We start from the raw sequence: 18,530 nt of genomic DNA, 5'->3' as shown, positions 1-18,530 counted from the left end.
CGTTCTAGATTGATTATGACATTCCTCATCTCCTCATACATTCATAACAGCAAATCATACAACATTCGCCGTGGGGTACCTGGAGCCCCATGTCGACAGCCTGGTTTCTTTTTTCCTCCAACCTAACCCCCATCAACCATTTGGTGCCCATTCATTCTGCCAATGGAGTGGTCGGTTCCTCGTTGGTCCTGGACTGACCTGTTCGAATTCTCTCGATCGTCCTTTGCGCCTCTTCTTCAATCCGTCTCATTCGCTCTCGAAGGTGGAAGTCACGATCTTTCCACCGACATTCCCACAAGTCCTCGACCTGATTCCGTGCTTTTTCCAGCATGGTTTCCATATTCTCCTCCAGGTTGACCAGTCGCGTCTTGAGGTCGTCAATCAGAAAGTCTTTGGCTCGTAGTTGTTGCCTCAAGACAATATCCTTCTCGTGCAATCTCATCCTCAGCTCCGCCAGTTCTTTATCCTTGAGATGGAGGATCTTCCGGTGCCCATAATCTAATTTACGCATCATTCGAGCGTAATGAAGACTGATGTCGTTCTCATTGTCCATTGGTAAGGGAGTGTGATTGTTCACCGGTGCATCACTGTCTTCGAAAGGCCTCCCTTCCGTCCTTGAAGCTGTAGTGGTTGATCCGTGGTGCTCTGTGAAGCCAGACTGCCGAGTCGTGGCCGATCTAACAGGGAGCGGGAATACTCCGTTGGCATTCCTCCCAATATAGTCGGGAGATCGGGGTTCACGGCTATCTGGAAGACCGGATAGCACTGGTCCCGCAGATCGGACTGCGAAGGGACGCCCCGAGCATGGAGCCGACCCTCGTCGATACCGTCGGAATCGATTGACAATTCGAGGGTTATCAGTTGAGGTGATGAGAGTCGGCAACTGGAGGCGGTTTCCCCTTCTCACAGATGACGAACAATGCATTGAATTTCTCGTCGCGCGCGGTGCGTCCTCTGAAGGGGGCCTTGTTCTGCTTCTTCCTTGCATATCGATAGACAAAACGTCATCTCCAGCCTCATAGGACGATCTCCGATCCGATACATCTTCTGTATCGGCCGTCCGGGCAGAGTCAACCAGCGTGGCAGATGATGAGCGGTGATTCAGCTGCTCGTGTCCCACCGGAGATGGCATATGGAACTCTGTGGGGTCTAGAATATTAGCACGTACAGCAGAGGTCGACGTGGGAGTCACTGCTCCATCCTCAGGGTCAGAAGCGTCCTGGTCTCGTTCGTCAAATGCATACTGGCTATCATAATTGGGAGCACCATTCGCTTGGCCGCTTTGAAAGCGAATGGTTTCGCCGGGGCCAGTGTATGGCGGTGGAGCGTCGGCGGTAATCCGTGAACCATCTCGACTGATTCTGAAATATTGTCCACCAACGTTAATGTCGATGCTTCTGGCATCCTCTTGTAAGGTGGTGGTTGAGAACTTGGTTCGCGTGGACACGACCGATGAAGCACGACTGTGTCTCGTTGTCCGAGAGTTATTCAGTTCTCTCACCCATGGAGGTATCACTGGAACCGACATCGTGTCCGAGACAGTAGAGGGAGCAGGGGAAGGTAACGGGCGAACCTGATCCTCTTCTTCTCCTGACTGGACTTCGTCGGGATGAATGTCGACCGGGGCACCATGACCTCCTCCCAGAGTCGAGATGGCGCTCTTGAATCGAAACATGGCTCAAGGTGTTGTAGACAAGGAGGCCAAAGAGGCAGGAGATCAATTCATTGTCCAATTTTGAAGGTGGTCGACGCGAGGACTACTTCTCGCCAGCAAATGAGGAGGCTGCCACCTGCCAGGCGTGTTTCATGGAAATAGAGAGATTTCCGTGACAAGGCTGGGTAGAGAAGGGAAGTCAAGTTTTCAGGCAGCAGAGAAATTCGAGATGCGACTCAGCCGGGGCGCCTGAAAATGCGCAGCCTCTCCCCGCGGTCCGCAATAGCGACCAGTATCGAATTCTACACGCCATTGCACTCGAGTGCATTGCTGTTCAACATTTGAGGTTGACCCAGCGAACCCGTCCGTCGCACCTGTTCTAAACTGACATTTGCATGGCGACAGCCTCGATTTCAATTTCAATGCACAGACTGCAGAGCCTGGGTTAGCTCTTTGGGAAAGCAATTCGGACCGTGTCGGAGGCTGCCGGAAGTAGAAATCGGTTACGAGTTTCTGCTGCGTTTAAATGGGAGTTGGTGTCCAATCCGAAAGACTGTTGCCTGGCCTCTGCACCGTTAGTCGGTATGATGAGCTCTGACGGTCGCATTGTTCTAGGCTCATGGATGGGTCGCTGAAAATCAGAACGCTAGAATCGGAGCTCTCTGTGTCAATGTCATGGAAAAAGTCCCCCCTCTCGATGCCAAAGATACCGCGATATGGATCTAGTATTCCCAGAATCAGCGATTCTTTTCTGCAGAACTCGAGCATTTCCACACGAGACGTGAGAAAAACGTAGTTCATTTTAGGAACCCGATCAAGAAACAAAGCGGTGTTCGGCTTCAACGATCGACTTTCCACAGATCAAAAATCTGTTAGCCCAGATCTCCCTAACTAGATGGAGAAGAGTCGCTAGCGAGAAGGGTAGAAACCGATTTGATCCAAAGAACACCCAGCTGGGAACGTTCTTCTCAGACCCGTTCGGTAAGCGGGGATGAAGTTGGTCATTCATACCCTGGAAAATCGTGATTGTGGTATTTGCAAGTACTCTCTGTGTCGTTACTTTTCTCACCTATCCCGGCACCAGTCCCCATTGTCACACCAGCCCAGTCGAGGCCAGTTCACCAGCGAGAAAATGTATCCAGTATTTCCGCCGTCATGTGATTATGCGTGATATTGTTCGCTGTGCATGGGGATTTTCTCCAATATGTATCTTTTCGAAGGGCTCGGACAGATTCCTGGAGTTCTCTAGCTTTAATAGACCGTTTTATCCCAGATGTTCCTCTTGCATGCAAACCTATTACCCTGGAAGCCTCCAGGACATGACCGATGTTACTATCCTCCCAATGACGACGACGATGAAAACCATGTTGACGGAATGAACCAAAGCATGAGGTAGGGTAGCATAGCACTGCATCCCTGTATTTGGACTTGAGCTCGATGCGCGCAGTCTTTGTATTGTGGTGATGGAATGAAATGACCTTGAGAATGATAGAGACTCTGGACTATACGAAGTGACGAAAGCCCTTATGTACCCACTTGCTTTTGTATGCTTCATTTTTTATCTTCAAATCTAAAATTTTTGATCTAGCATCCTTGCGAACAGGGAGTACAAAATACTAGCACAGATCAAAAGCCCTTAGAATAAAGGGGTTTGTTTCAATCTCTTCAGAGGACATGGCGAATAGAGGTTGATATACAAGTCTTCCAAAGGAGACAAGCAAAATGCCCTGGAGGATCCTAACGCTCGGACTCAGACTTAAACCCCCTTAATACTGGCCTTTCGAGTCTGAGGATCGATCTTCTTCAGAGTATCAGCCAGACTCACGTTACCACCATCCCTCACGAGCGGGGGACCTTGATAATTCCTCCGGGCACCGAGGAACCACCAGGTCGCGATAAAAATGGTAAAACCACCCCACAGGAGAGAGGCGTAATTCATGGTCTGCGCATCGGTGGGAAGTGCGTAGGGAAAGCAGTAAATGACGAACCAAACAATCATGTAAGCGCAGGCGATGGTGTTGAAGATGAAACCTAGTGCTCCCTTGAGATGGAATGGTCCGTAGACTTCGATGTTGCGACGGCCGGTGAGGAGGTTGGGGAGGATGGCGGCGACGTAGGATGAGGAGCTCAGGAGGACGAAAGAGCCGACGAAAGCGTTGAATGCGGTCGTGTTGCCGACGTAGATCGCTCCGAGGACGGTCACGAGGACTGCAGTGACGATGGTGGCGTTGAACGGCATACCGAGTCGAGGCGAGACTTTGCTCAGAAATTGCGGGAAGGGCGTTGCTCCGTCGCGAGATAGGGCCCACAGGGTTCGACCGCAGGTGATGTACAGACCGCAGACGCAGATGCCGATGCAAATGAGAACGAGGGTCAAGAGGCCAATGGCGCCGCTGGCGGAGCCGGTGGCTTGTCGATAGATTTCAGCGATGGGATATGGAGACTCGAATAGAGCATCGTAGTCGTTAATGGCGTAGAGAATGGCGATTAGATAGGTGAATCCAGTAATGAATCCAATGCTCATTTGGCAGGCGATCGCCATTGGAACGTTGCGTTGGGGATAGGGGATTTCTTCGGCAAGATGGCTGTTTCATGACATTAACGGAATGAGGGAGTCGGAACTGGTAGGAAAAATAAATACCCACCTAGTAGTATCTGGAGTTCCGACAGAAAATGCACCGTTGAGCATGCCGGCAACGAAGACAAACTAAAAATCCATCAAATTAGTCCATCGGTTCTGAACGAGATATATGTCTAGACATTGGCACAGTCGCATGGATCGAGGAAGGGGAAGACGAACCCCATCAGGATATCCGATATCTGCTGTCCACTCTGTCCAAACGAACGATGATGATGCATGTCCAGGGTGTCCCGATTGGCCTGGCATCACGGTGCTGGGATATGGTTAGAAATGGCCATAATTGACAGATTTCAGTCCACGTACACCACAATGATGGTGATCAAGAAACCGGCAAGAATAAAGAAGATGCCAATGCTGTTCAAGTGAGGCATGGCGGTGTTGAAGAAGCAGACAAGGAGGCAGGCGATCCAAGTGACAATGATATAAGTCACGAAGACATGCCACGAATGCAAGACAAAATCTGGATGCTTTAGCGCATACCTGTCGCTCGTGAGAAAAAGATATCCTGATCATGGGAGACCATCGTTGCTCACATTTGAACAACAGTATTAGACTGTTCGGACAGGAATTAGCATACGGCAAAAAGTGGCGGGTCAAGATTTCTCGTACAAAGATGGAGGTCATGGATGCGGCACCAAGAATCCAAGCCAAGCAATTCCAGTACCCAGCAAAAAATCCAACAACACGACCCCATTTCTTTCCAGGAGTAACGCTGGCCCAATGATAGACACCAGCGGAAGATGGGATGGCAGATGCGAGTTCCGCGATACAAGCCGCCACTATCCAGTAGAAGACCGACACGACAATGAACTCGTAGAGAACGCCTGGGTCATGTCAGAAGAGACGCGAAACACGGGATGTTGTCAGAGGAAAGACAAACCTGGAGGACCCCCATTGAAGATAGCAACCAAGATCGAACCACCGATTGCTGGCCAGACATTGCCAACAACAAGACCAACCCCAGCCAGAGAAATCAAACTGAAATTCCGAGACAATTCTTGAGTATGGCCAGAGGCATTGATCAAATTGTCTGATTCAACGGAGGCAGGTTCGGTCGACACCTCTGGAACCTCGTGTTTGTCGGGCATGTTGGACAGCACCGGCAAACAGTTGACGACGCTCAACGTTGGAAAAGAAAGCAACTATCAAGAACAAGAAACAATATACAGTAAGGGATGGAGAGCAAAGAAAAAATTGAGAACATTGACGCCGAGTACCACGTACCAAGGCGGTGGCGTGCGTGTCTTAAAGTGCCTGGTAACGGAGAGAGGCTCTGGAAGGGGTATAGCGCGAAAATTGAGACCCGGTGATTGGCTGCCAAGAGCAGATGGAAGAGGCGGACATCCGCTTAGCCGCTAAAATGTGTTATAACCCACCAAGACACTAAAAAACTTCAACAAACTATTACCTTCTCTGAAACTCGTTCTCACTGGAGCACAGAAGCAACTCCTAGATTTTATGTGTCATCACAATCAAGCAACCCTTCAATTTTACTCCCCGGAACTACGGAGCACTCTCATCATGGAAAGTGGACTCTCCCTCGTGGAATAGAGCTAAGTACCAGTACCACCACACGTGGGAAAAGTTTGGCTGGGAGATCTCTATCCACATCTTCGTGACCAAAGATCTACCCCGAAACGGGGCTCTGGTTGCTCGCCAGAACGTTGTTGACAAGACCAGTTCAGACATCGGGTACCTGAGATGTCAATCAATGTCAAAGCCCCCCCCGCTTGCACCTCGTGAGCTTGTCAGATACGCGAGACATGGTAAATGTCACGGTAAGTGCAGGCTTGGCTTGGTGACTACCCGAAGCACTGGAGACGACGTTTGGATTTTCTCGAAAGATGCAGGTCCGCGTTCCGTGGCCACCCCCTTTTTATTTTCTTCCGATCTCGATGGGTCCTGTCAGCAGCGCGCCAACCTTCGAGGACCCACTGCCTATCGGGAATTGCGACCTTCCACAAAGGAGTCTCACAGAGTTGCCAAAAACAGCAGTCAGTTCTGATAACTTGGGACCCCCCTCCCTTAGAGTTTGTCTCGAGGCATTAACTGTACGACGATGGTCGGTGTTTTTGAAGATCGACTGCCCCAGATTTTTGACTCCTGACTTCTCTCCCTATTCGATTTGGTTCATTGGATCTACCAAAAAACCCGGCATTATGGCTACCCAGTCCCCAAACCCAGGTTTTGTGCCTGAATCATGGAGTTTATACGGTGTCGGCGCCTTATTCATCCTCCTCAGACTGTCAGTTCATGTTAGAATGGTTGTGCCGAAGGATATTTTCTGACCTCTCTCAAACAGCATTGGAAAACTTCGACGTGTGGGGATCAAAAGGCTCGAGCTCGATGATGCGTTCATATTCTTTGGCCTGTTGTGGTACACCATTCTCTGCGTCTCCTTCAATCAGATCGCGACGGGCGTCGGGTCGAATTTGATGACCCCCGAGGAAGAAGCGGCTCTTACCCCTACCCTCAAAGCGAGTCGCGTCACCGGCAGCAAATGGGTGTTCGTTTCCGAACATGCCATGCTTCTCACCATTTGGAGCATGAAAGCTGCCATGTTGGTTCTTTATGCAAGAGTCACCGAGGGACTGCGACAACGGAAAATCCTCAACGGTGTCATCGTGTGGGTATGCTGTGCGTTCCTTGGTGACGAGGTGGCGCTTTTCACCATCTGCCGCCCTCTTTCGCAATATTGGGCGGTACCACCCACGAACTGTTTGTTTCGCCCTTGATCAGAGCATGTTTCTCCTGCTGATCGCGTTGTCAGCTCAATGTTCCTCCTACCAATACTACCAGATTGTGAATGCCGTATTCAACATCTCCACCGACATCTTGATATTGGCCGTCGGTATCCCGCCCGTCCTGGTCGCTCGGTTGTCTATCCAACAAAAACTGATCTTGGGCGTCATCTTTGGAATGGGTACCTTCGTTATTGTCGCCGCCATCCTGCGCGCAATCTACTGTCTCGTGCCGTCACTGATATCCTACGTGTATATGAACTGGTACTTCCGCGAAGCCTCCGTTGCCGTCTACGTCACCACCCTTCCCGGCATCTGGGTGTTCCTGCGCGAAATGTTTCCCATTTTGCAAAAGTTGACGAGTCGCCATGGAACGAAACCGACCAACTCGCGCACCGATCCGGATCAACAGCAATCTTGGCGGGTTCCGGCTAAGAATCGTAACCGCTTTAATTCAAAAGAGCTGGACTTTGACTTGGACACATATCCCATTAGCAAATCGATCGTCACGGCCACAGAGCACGATATGACTGATCGTGGAGCAGGCCCAGGTGATCATGCTGCAGGAGATGCGTCGTCCACCAGTTCCGCGAGATATGATCCCAGTGCCAACGAGATTCGTCGCGATGTCACATTCACGGTCGAGCGGCTACCGATAGAGAGACCGTGACCGATCGGACTATTGTTGTTTTAGTCAATTAAGAATGCACACCTTCGAGGCGGGCTCTGCCATTCATGTTGACTTTCACGTTCACGGTCACATATAGCACAGTATGAAATGGAACGTTACATGTGGGGAAGAAGAACTTGTACGATTAGACCAGACCAGACTAGACAGAACACAGGGGTCATGAACTATGAAATGCCAGCTACGATGACAGAGGAGAGCCTGACGATGTCCTTCGTGTGACAAAAGAGTCAAAGTGTCCCCTAGTATTTTCATCTGAATTTTGTAGGATTGCTCGAGGTAATTGAGATCTCTTCCGAGCTTAGGGCTTATATGGGTTCATGTCTTATATGGGCTTCAAGCTTGCATAAGCCCGAAGCCTATATGCATATGTCGGGACACGCTGGTACAGGCTCGTGCAAATGATATCAAATGAGGACTCACGAGGGTATCCTGAAGGAACCCCGTTATGCACATATAGGAAGCGCACTCGGAGAAATATTATTCCGTGTACCAATTTCCGATTCGATCTAATCTCTGTTCTTGAACGCTCTTGAACACGATGTTGATGTCTCACAATCCAATTTGAGCAGTAATTCTCAGGTGCTATCCATGCATGAGGTAGCACGTCCCCCCGATCGCCTGGTCAGGTAGATGATCATCTAGCACGCCGTGCTGCGAAATTGCACGCACGACAACTGCGGAATCGCCTTGAATTTATACGACCAACCCGCTAACTTCTCAGTGCCGCGATTCCTGCAATCTCTATCTCCAAGCGGGTTTCGAAGCTGCCACTCCCCGACCTATGGATCTGGCTAATTTGACTCCAACGCCTCTATCCACTGGTGGACTGACAAACCACGACAAACCTCGCCACTCCTCTACGAGCAGTACATATAGTCTGCATAAGTTGGCAACTGGTATAAGTATGGGTTGGGTCATGGGGAGATTGGTGGTCCAGCCCACAGTTTTCATAGCAAGAGGATGCAGAAATATCTTGTACTTCTTTGGTCTTCGCCATGCAAAGACGAAGACTTGACTGAGCTAAATGGCTCTGGCCAAACATGTTTTAAGGTGAAAGGACCGAAAGCGAGGTTGACTTTTGGGTTGAATCGCTCTGGTCACCCCGTCATGAAATCGCCAGGCTTTGGATCTTTCCATTGACCAATCGCAAACGATGGCGAATATATTGCGAATTGGCTGGTGAGAACGTGTTCGACGTGAGTAATGGCTCCTGATGCACAAAGTGTTGCATCGGAAGATGACTCCGCCTATGATATCGACAAGAGGGACAAGGACGACATCGATCCGAGTCCAGAGGTCGGCCTTGTACCGTTTCGACGAAGCACAATCCGCAGAAATAGGGAGATTGTGGGTATGAAACCAAGTCTGGACGGTGTTCACGACATTCAGACACTGACGGTATGTTTGAAGATTTGCGGTTTTGAGGCCGACACATCCCAACCCAACCCATCCCAAGATGGGAGCACTACGTGAATCTAGCCTTGAGGTAGATCATGACCAGAAATGTGAACAGGACGCAGAGATTTCCCTTCCAAATTTCGGCACACCCCCTCTAGAAACCATGTGCTAAGACTTCTGTATTCCTATATTGTGTTCGGGAATGGCTTTGTCTGCCGATGGTATCTGAGAATCTGACTTGTTTGTATTTCGATCCAGGGGAGAAAACGATGAAAAGCCGCTGCTACCGCTGATAGCTACCCAATATTCCTGTCTGGGACTGGACTCCTCATGGAGCAATACTCGTAGTGGTGGCGATGGTTTCGATGGCATCGGATTTGACGGCGGCGGACGTGCCTTTTCCTTTGGTCTCCTCTGCCGCTGTCGCAAAAGCGCCCGCGGTACCCCCCCTGCTATTGTCCAATTCGAATTCCTGCAACGGCTTTTCGCCGTGATAGACTTCGAGGATATTCCCTAGCTCGGAGCGTGGTGTGCCTTCGAAGCGTTTTTGGATTTGTTCGAGCGTGAGGCCTTTGGTTTCGATGTATGTGAAAACGATGACGATGGCCATGAAGATGTCCCAGACTACACCGATTATGTAGAACCTAAAGTGCATCGATGAGAAAGTGTTCGAATGTGAAGTGAGGTGAAGATCGTCGAATATGACCCGGTAAAACCGAAGCAATATGCCTCAAGCAGCAGCAAGGAGTGGGTTAACAGGCGCTTACCTCCACTTGATATTGGCAAGGCCAACAGGAATGACGTATTGGTTGATAAAGCCGGAAGACGAGGTGAAAATGTTATAAAATCTAGGTTGACTCCTGTTAGCTTCATGCGTTTCATTGCTCGATTGCGTTTGGCGCGTTGCCATGTTTGTCTATGCAGTCTCCAGGCCTACGCTCGTGAATATATTCAACAGATCAACCAGTTCAATCCCAACAGACTCGGGCAAGAGCAGGAAGGTCAGACAACGAAAGACTTACGCCATTCCTTTTGCTCTCAAAGTAAAGTTTAAAACCTCGGCGCAATAAGAGAAAGACAAGGGAGTCCATGTGGACGAATAGCCCATCTGGAATAGGAACAGCATGGCGATGATGCCATTTCGTCCGGCTTGAGTGTCAAGTTGCTGTGCGGTGAGACCGGCCATGCAAGCAAGGACCGCGGCACAGAATACTGAACCAGCGACAAGCATTTTAACTCGACCGACTTTATCGATGAGGAAGATTCCACACAAGGCCGACGCGAAAGCGACGCATGTCTGACTCAGGTTGATCGCGAATTGCTGTTTTTCGCCGGTGATGCCGGAAAGGTCAAGCACGCTACCAGTGTAGAATGTGATAATGCTCGATCCAACGGTTTGTTCGAAGACACCCAATGTGACCAGAGTGAAAGCCCGACGACGATTGGGTGGCGTGTTGAAGTCGTTCCACCAGGCTTTCCACGTTTCGTAACGGTTGGCCTGCTCGTATGCAATCGTCTCTTTGATTTCTCGGAATTGCGACACAACCAACTGATGTGTTCTGTCCCCATTGCCGTGATATTTGGCCAGGACATCGAGACCTTCTTCTTCGCGACCTTTGGAGACTAACCAGCGAGGAGACTCTGGGATGAAAAAGAGTACCAGAATGCAGGCCAGGGCCGGTCCGGACATACAGATACATATGGTGCGCCAAGACCAAGTGCCTTCGATCGACCGTGAGCCATACCCGACGGCGGCGGCGATTATTGATCCTAGAAGCCAGCATGCCCAGTAAAAACCGGCCACGAGACCACGGCGGTGGGGTGGGGCCATTTCAACCAGGTATGTTGGAACGGCAGCGATATCGAAGGCTTTGGCCAGACCGACAAGGGAGCGTCCAACGAAGAACTGGGCTCTTGAATTCGCCGTGGTGAGAAGGAGACATGATATGAGGATGGTGATGGATGAAGCGAGAATCCCTCCCTTTCGGCCCAGACGGTCCACAACCGAACCGGCAATGAATCCTCCGGCGATGGCACCAATGTTTTGAGCAGCCGTTAAGAGACCTTTGAGATCTGCGTCGACGTCGAATTTTTCAGTAAAGGCATCCTGGGGAATATTGGTCAGGAAAGAATTGGCGCTTTCGAGACGTGTAGTGAGGGAAACATACCAAGATATTGATGGACGACATCATTGCCGAGTCATACCCCACGGACGCACAGTTGACTGCGGCCGTCAGGCAGACGAGCAACATTGGTTTGGCCATGGAATACATCTCGAAATTGCCCAAGAGTGGATCCTTAAATTTGGAAAAGTATCGTTGACCCTCAGTCGGATCATACTGGGACCATCCTTATATACCATGATATTTCTGAGTCTTCGTTATCTTCTCCGAAAAGCTCATCAACATGATAAGGAGGGGGTGATTGAGTGGTCCGTCTCCTTATAAGAAGCAGAGGTGCACCTTGCGCTGAAGTCCATGTTGTCGAAGGGCCGAAAAGCTTGGAACAGATGTTTGGGTTCGACTCGTACAATTGATCCCACGTGAATGGTATGGAGGGCAAGCATGGTCCACCAAGGATGATCAAATCAGTAAATGGGATTGATTAGCTGCCACTTCCACCCCGTCGATTGATACGTACTCCGTATGTTTCAACGAGGGTTTAGCGTAGGGATATACCCACCTCCCAGCAACGCCCCAGGGATTCCCATATCAACACCGGTCGGCAGATCAGCCGGTTGGGACTATCCAGACAGTGGAGCCTTCCACGTTGGAGCCTTACCTCATTTGGTCGGCTGGAGAAGTTGATGTCCGCGGTCAAATTTGTATTGAGGGTATTACCCGTCTCCATACCTCATTTCGATAAACCATATCAACGTTTCGACGCGTCTCGAGAGATCTTTCTCGACGGAGATCTTCGTTTTGATAGCCAACAGGACGGACAAATCCAGCCGAGGAGAGTCTAGAAGGGATGGCAAAACTCGGCCGAGTTTTCTTGGAAAGAAAATAGTCTAGGGTGATATCGAACCTCGTGTGCATTTAGTTGTGATTCGTTGGGACGGTGCCACGCCAAGCTTGAAAGACGGCCTCATCAAAAGCGCTGCGGCAATAGTGAACGCAACGAGAGCGAAAAGTTGAAGTCCAGAATGTAAAAGTTGAAGGGTTCCCTTCACTCTGATGATGCTGATGGGGGAGTGGACTGGACCAGCATCTTCGAAGTATTCCGACGTCAGAAGCTTGTTGGCGAAGTCAGGTCATGTTGGCCGCATGGGTCTTGGCAATTCTTGGCGGCGCACGCATGCGGCCCTACAACGATTCACGTGATTGCCACCCGTCGGGGTCCGGAAAATCTATAATCCGGAAACTATCAAATCCTTGGGCCCTATCGGATCCAGTCCATGGGCAAACCGAGGGCCTCTCGTATCACGTGATTAGCCAACCCTCGGGAAATTCTATAATCCGAGTATTACGTAATACTGTGTTCTGATTGGCTGACCCCATCGGATCCAATCCATGGCCCATCCAGGAGTGGGTGGAATGCCGCTGTAGGCCAGAAAATATGTAGTCCGTTATCTAATCCTTTGCTCTAATTGGCTAACTCTATCGGATCTAGTCCACGGTCCATCCAGGAATGGGTAGAGTGTGTCTGTGTCCCGGAAAATCTTTAATCCGGATTACTTAATCCTGTGCTTTGATTGGCCGAGCCCATCGGATCCAATCCATGGACCATACGGAGTATGTATGTACAGTCGACAAGGGTAATTTTCGTGAGTGGGACGCTTATCCATTTATGAGTTAGTGCCTTGGCTTGTACTACGCCCACCACGCCCCCACGAAAGCGTTTATCGCGCGACCAACGTCGAGATATTCTACTAATGCGTCGCCTTGGCCATACATATAAAAATATTGCCAGCTTCCTGCAAGTATCTGAAAGAGCTGTCGAGTATACTCCGTACTTGAAGCAACTTATAGATACGATGCCACAGCGTTGTCAGGACGTATTAGATGCTGAGGGAGGGCATACAAAATGGTAAAATTCATAAACTCCACTAAGCTTTATTTAGTTAGATAAAAGGTGCCCTTGGCGTTCCACTCACGAAAATTACCCTCGTCGACTATTGTCTTCTGTGCCATACGATATCCTCCATCGGATCCAGTCCATGAACCAATCAGCGACGACTCAAGTCATGTGAACAAAATTGGCCTCTAGGTGGTCACGTGGGCAGGGCGGTCGGAGTCTGTAAAAGGCTCCACTTAAACGCTACGCTTTAATTAAAGCCGGGGAGATGTCGAGGCGAAGTTCGCGCTTCTATTTCTGTTCGTGCTTATGCCAGGCGCGCTGTTTTGCCGAACTGCTCGTCCTCGGGACTTTCTACTTCCTTTCTCTTCGATCCGGTAAGCTCTGCTTCTACTTCCTGCATTCTCGCTTCACTCTCATATCTGAAGTTTTCATTAATTTCAGAGAACACTCTATTTCTCTGAGAGAGTCGATCGGCCAGAGTGTTCCCCGTTTGTATCGCAGCAAAGAACCGCTCGCTCGAATCGGTAGCCTTGAAGTGCTCTAGGCAGCCAAAGATGGTATGGCCGTGTCCTCGCGAATGGATAGCCCACAAATCAGGTTGCTTTCCATTTGCGCTGTGCATCACTTGAACAAGTGGAGCGTAAGCCGTACTGCTTCTGACCACCCCTAGATCGAAGAGTAGGAACAGGATCGGGTTCGCCATCTGAGTGAACACAAATTTCATCGGCTTGCGATCAGAACTCATCTCCTTCGATTTGCCCGAATTCGACGTGTTCGGGCTGTCATTGATAAACTCCTCCCCGAAGATCTCTCGAGGTGTTGTGGCATTCTCTTTGTTCTTCACCTGTACTACGATGACTCCGCAATTCGAAGGGTCGAACGTCTCATCTTCCGTGCCATAGTACACCGGAATCAGTATATCGTATGTTTCCTGGTTCCAACATAGCTGCATCGCAGCACTCCGGCGCAACAGGTCCCGACATAATGCAGGAATGTCCTCGGGGGTAAGTTGTGTATCAGTCGATAGAAAATGAGTGAAGTTCATTCTAGCTCCCAGTGTCTGCTCAGGTATCTTTCGAATTGAATCGTGATGATCGTTAGCATATAATGCCATGAGAAAGTCGCACACCGTAAAGGTTGGTGGAAATACTGGTTCACGAACCCACCGAACCCAGTCGTGTGCAAGGATCAACACTAATCGAGCATAGAGTTCTCCTTTGCGCCCCTTTTCGATCAATCCTTTCTCGAGAAGCACCATACAGAGCGTGGAAATGCTCAACGACCAGCGGCCTTCGATGCAGAGATGCTCCATTGCTGCCTTTGCTAACACTGGCTCGGATGGCGTCGTTGTGTCCATCATTCCCGTCTCGTGGTCCATAGATATGACCACTCTCATAAAGGAATTCACCGCCTCCCTTGTGAGGGAGAGAGTGGCGGGGTTCTGCCGGCAGACATCCAAAGACAGACGAAAGGACAGCGCAGCAAAGACGTGGTTCGAGTCGAGTGGATTGTACTCTGATTGTTGCTGGCCGCCCAGAAGCTTCAATTTGGCCACATCGATCATATTCTCTTGCTGACATGTATATGCATACCAGAGAGGCCTACCGAATAAGGCCATGTGCTCGAGGTCCGCAAACTTCTTTAACGACTTGACGAGCTCCTCTCTCCTCAGTATTGGATTCTGCATCCTTCGTCGGTCCTCGATGTCGAGCTGGAGACTCACAAATGGGGGAAAGCGCATCAGTTCGGCGGGCTGTGTAAAACTCTCACGAGCGGAACGGTCGCGAGAGTAATCGCCAGTTCGGATGATATTGTTCGGCGGGACAAGGTGTCCGATGAGAGATTCTGTTGAGAGGAAGAAGGACCACATACGAACCTTCTTCAGGCAACTGATGACTCGATTGAGCGCCACATAGAGTCCGGTGCGTGGTTCACCAGAGAACCCCTTTTCTATCAAACTTGACGCCTCGTCGAACACGATGACCAAGAGTGAGTTAGTGTCACTTACGTTCCGGCATTGCTGAATATTGTTGATCAGGTTTTCGGCAGCATTGAGGAGGCCGTTCAAGGGATCGAGGGGTTCTGTCCACGCTATTTCGAATCGACGACGAATGCTTGAGGAGCGGTCATCGTCGAACTTCTCGACCCAGGCCGGACTGAAAATCAAATCGTTGGCGATAGCCCGAGCTCTCTTAGCTACCGATTCGCAGAACTCGATGCGTATCTTGGAGCGTTGGTTCTGAGTGTCGTTAGCATCGGTAGCTGGTGCAAGCGGTGCCATCTCTGCGTGCCTGTCACCTGCAAGCTTTTCTAGAGTCATCTCGCTAAAGGGCTTGCTCTCCACCCAGATATTCACTGACAGGATCGAATTAGCGAGAGTTTGGTGAAAAAGCCATTAGCAATTTACATATCTCGAAACTGGCTTGGAGCAACGCTGCAGCGAGAGTGTGATTCCACGCTACGATCGCTCTCCTCTCCAGAAAATCACTAGATGTCCCGTGCTGGCTGGTGGGCTCGGGGATGTTGTCTGGCCGCTTCTCGCGCAGGAATGATAGTATCTCTTTATCAGGAGGTGGAAAGCCGGAAGCTCCAGGCTCACGGAGAATGAAGTTGATCATGGGACAGAGTTGGCCGAAAGCATCCGCCAATCTTGATTTGCCCGTACCGCTGCTCTGAACGAATACCAAGGTCTTTGCGTAGTACTTGCTCACATCGAGTAGCTGGTATCGCCGAATGAGGTCCCGTAGCGCAATTAGAGAGTGCGGAAAATAGGCGTTGTTCCAATCTTTTTGCAAGGCATGGAAGATAGCTCTTTTCTGAGGGGAGGTTAGTACGTGGGGATAGTTGATGTTTGTCTTCGTCGTGGCCTTCTTCGCTCGACTCTGGAGCAGCTTTCCGTACTCTTCCGGATCATTTTTCTCCAGCCACTCGCACAACTCGTCTATACTCATATATTGTAGCTCCTCTCCCCACTGTTTCGGGTAGTTTTTCTCCATCCGTTGGATCAGCTTCGCAATGTCCGTCACATTCATAACTATTGGCTTCTTTTCCGGTGTAACGGGTTCTACCTGGACCGCTTGAGAGCCTGGCCCGGTGTACCCCGTGCCTGGTTCTGAAGGGGTGCTCATAGTGATGCTACCTGGAATGGCCGGACGTGACGAGAAGAGAGGAAGGGAGCGGAGGCAGAGGGGAGAAAGCGGAGAGTAGGAGCGGCAAGCAACAGCGGTGGCACAGGTGATGGATCAGGTGAGGTAATACATCAATTGATGAGAAGATGGTTCATCTATCCCCAGAGCACGAATGAGCAGGGGCGCAAGTTGCCTCAAGTGACATCGCAGGAGTTTACATGGCGGTGACACGCGAAGCCAAGAATAGGCAACACCGTAGGGGTGACACGACGGTGACACGCTAAGCCAAGAATAGGCCCCGCGTAGTAGCCATGGTACGTGACTCAATCACGTGATGCCACGTGACAGTCCACCTACAGATGATGATCAAACTGCTGAACTCGACAAGAAAGTCGCGAAAGCCGCGATGCTGATTGGCTAATTAAAGCGTAGCGTTAGTGAAGCTTTTTCTAGACTCCGCTCCCCGATACGATACGATACGATATTCATACACCTTGCGCGGGGCTAAGCCCATAGGGGACTAGCTAATTGCTACGCGCTACCTCCGTTCTCCACCGGTTCATTTCAAGCCCGGCTGTTAAGTCCACCCATCAACCTTTGACCCAATCCTACTCCACAACGTCGTTGATGTTGAATTGATGCATGAAGGGTGCCATGCGCTCATTCAACGTCCTCTCTCCAGTTGTAGAAGGTGCCGTACGGGGTCTACTCGTTGTGGACTCTGAAGCAAGATGTCAAACTTTTGTGCAACTTGAGATGAAGGAGTGCTCTGTTTTCTATCTACTTGTCGAGGTCCTGAGACTCCTTTTATAGACACACGAATGCTACATCGTTGCACAGAGCAACCGTCTGTAACGTCGTCGCCTATGGAAACCTCTCATCTCTATCCAACACCCCCCCCCCAGGAAGGACATCGTCGACGTTTCAATCCTTGTTGACGATTCTTTCCTGAATATCTTCCAAATTGAGTTGCTCAACGAATGTCTGAAATTTCTGCCTGGACAGTGGCTTCGTGAAACCATCTGCAATCATTTGACTTGTCGGTAACCAGTCTACACGAATACGTCGCTGTTGAACCTCTTGCCGTAGCCAATGAGTGTGTATATCAACGTGTCTGTCATGGCACAACCTGGAAGCCCCTCGAACGGTCTTGGCAGGCCCACTTTGGCTGTCGAATAGCCTCGTGTGCCTGTCGATAGCCTTGTGTGCCTGCGTGATAGCCTTGCGGTATGACTGCACCGCTGGCCATAAGTATCTGGGATAGCATCGCACCACTTTCGTGTTCTTTGTCTCTCGTCTTGTACTTTATAGTGCATTGGATAGTAATATCATTGTCGGATCTCCACTCTCGTTCCCTCGTACGTCCCCATCCTGACAGTGTCGTAGCTTCGTAGTCAATTTGACTGCATCTTTGGTCAACAAACGAATGGTTTGAGCATTGTCGGAATAAATCGAGGGATTCTCCTCAGTGTCGAATTGAATATGGTTGAAGAGACGATTCCACCAAATCATCTCCTTTGATGCTTGTGACAGAGCAAGTAGTTCAGCCTCTGTACTGGAAGTTGTCACAGTTCTCTGCTTCGAAGCCTTCCAATCAATCGCTCCTCCAAACAACATGAAGACGAATCCATTGGAGCTTCTTCGTGTGACCTTGTCATCTGCAAACGCGGCATCGGATGCACAAAGGAAGACGCGCTCAAGTGTCGTCGGAGAGTACTTGATTGCCAGCGTCTTCGTCTTGACCAAGTATTTAATCATTCGTCGTGCTTGCTCAATGTGCTTTGGTGAAGGATTCTCGAGGAATTCAGCAAGTCTTGAACACGGATATGCAATGTCGGGACGTGTCATGACATTGGCGTAATTGCAGGATCCCACATATCGAAATGTCAGCGAGCTGACAAAATCGCAGCTAACGGAACTTACGATCAAACCGCGCATGAACTCAACGAGACGTAGATCGTCTACACAGAAGATTCTAGGATGGAATTGGCCCAAGAGGTCCACAGAATAAAAGCTATCTCCTGTGGGTGTTGGCAGTGCCCCTTTTGTAGCTTGCACCTCGGTCAGATAGATTCATTCAATCAATCTTCTCTCGGCCCAACAGTGGGTCCCCCGATTTCATTGTGCCAATTATGGTGACATATCATACATCACACTAACCGTGACCAGCAGCGCAAGACGTCCGAGACCGAGACAGTTACGCGATGAATGATTCCGATCAGGAATTACATAATATCTCGCACATGGCGTCATTCCT

At 50.0% G+C, this 18,530-nt stretch overlaps 4 protein-coding genes across 4 annotated transcripts; 1 reads left to right on the top strand and 3 right to left on the bottom strand.

The window, feature by feature from the left end:
* Positions 1-151: 151 nt before the first annotated feature.
* On the bottom strand, positions 152-1,675 carry Z518_06037 (uncharacterized protein; the record flags this gene model as incomplete). The annotated part of the gene is made up of 1 exon (XM_013416847.1): positions 152-1,675. One exon carries the CDS (start codon positions 1,673-1,675, stop codon positions 152-154), a length of 1,524 nt encoding a protein of 507 aa, XP_013272301.1.
* Positions 1,676-3,410: 1,735 nt separating this feature from the next.
* Positions 3,411-5,383, bottom strand: Z518_06036 (uncharacterized protein; the record flags this gene model as incomplete). Its single annotated transcript, XM_013416846.1, has 7 exons — positions 3,411-4,239; positions 4,300-4,361; positions 4,455-4,548; positions 4,599-4,775; positions 4,829-4,848; positions 4,905-5,119; positions 5,176-5,383. The coding sequence occupies 7 exons, from the start codon at positions 5,381-5,383 to the stop codon at positions 3,411-3,413; spliced, it is 1,605 nt and encodes a 534-aa protein (XP_013272300.1).
* A 1,071-nt stretch (positions 5,384-6,454) lies between these two features.
* Positions 6,455-7,706, top strand: Z518_06035 (uncharacterized protein; the record flags this gene model as incomplete). The annotated part of the gene is made up of 3 exons (XM_013416845.1): positions 6,455-6,540; positions 6,598-7,013; positions 7,066-7,706. The coding sequence occupies 3 exons, from the start codon at positions 6,455-6,457 to the stop codon at positions 7,704-7,706; spliced, it is 1,143 nt and encodes a 380-aa protein (XP_013272299.1).
* Positions 7,707-9,453: 1,747 nt separating this feature from the next.
* Positions 9,454-11,389, bottom strand: Z518_06034 (uncharacterized protein; the record flags this gene model as incomplete). Its single annotated transcript, XM_013416844.1, has 4 exons — positions 9,454-9,769; positions 9,893-9,973; positions 10,148-11,232; positions 11,294-11,389. The coding sequence occupies 4 exons, from the start codon at positions 11,387-11,389 to the stop codon at positions 9,454-9,456; spliced, it is 1,578 nt and encodes a 525-aa protein (XP_013272298.1).
* Between the last annotated feature and the right edge of the window lie 7,141 nt (positions 11,390-18,530).

This window comes from Rhinocladiella mackenziei (genome assembly GCF_000835555.1).
Source record: "Rhinocladiella mackenziei CBS 650.93 unplaced genomic scaffold supercont1.4, whole genome shotgun sequence".
NCBI lineage: Eukaryota > Fungi > Ascomycota > Eurotiomycetes > Chaetothyriales > Herpotrichiellaceae > Rhinocladiella > Rhinocladiella mackenziei.
This window is presented reverse-complemented; position numbering and strand designations above follow the sequence as displayed.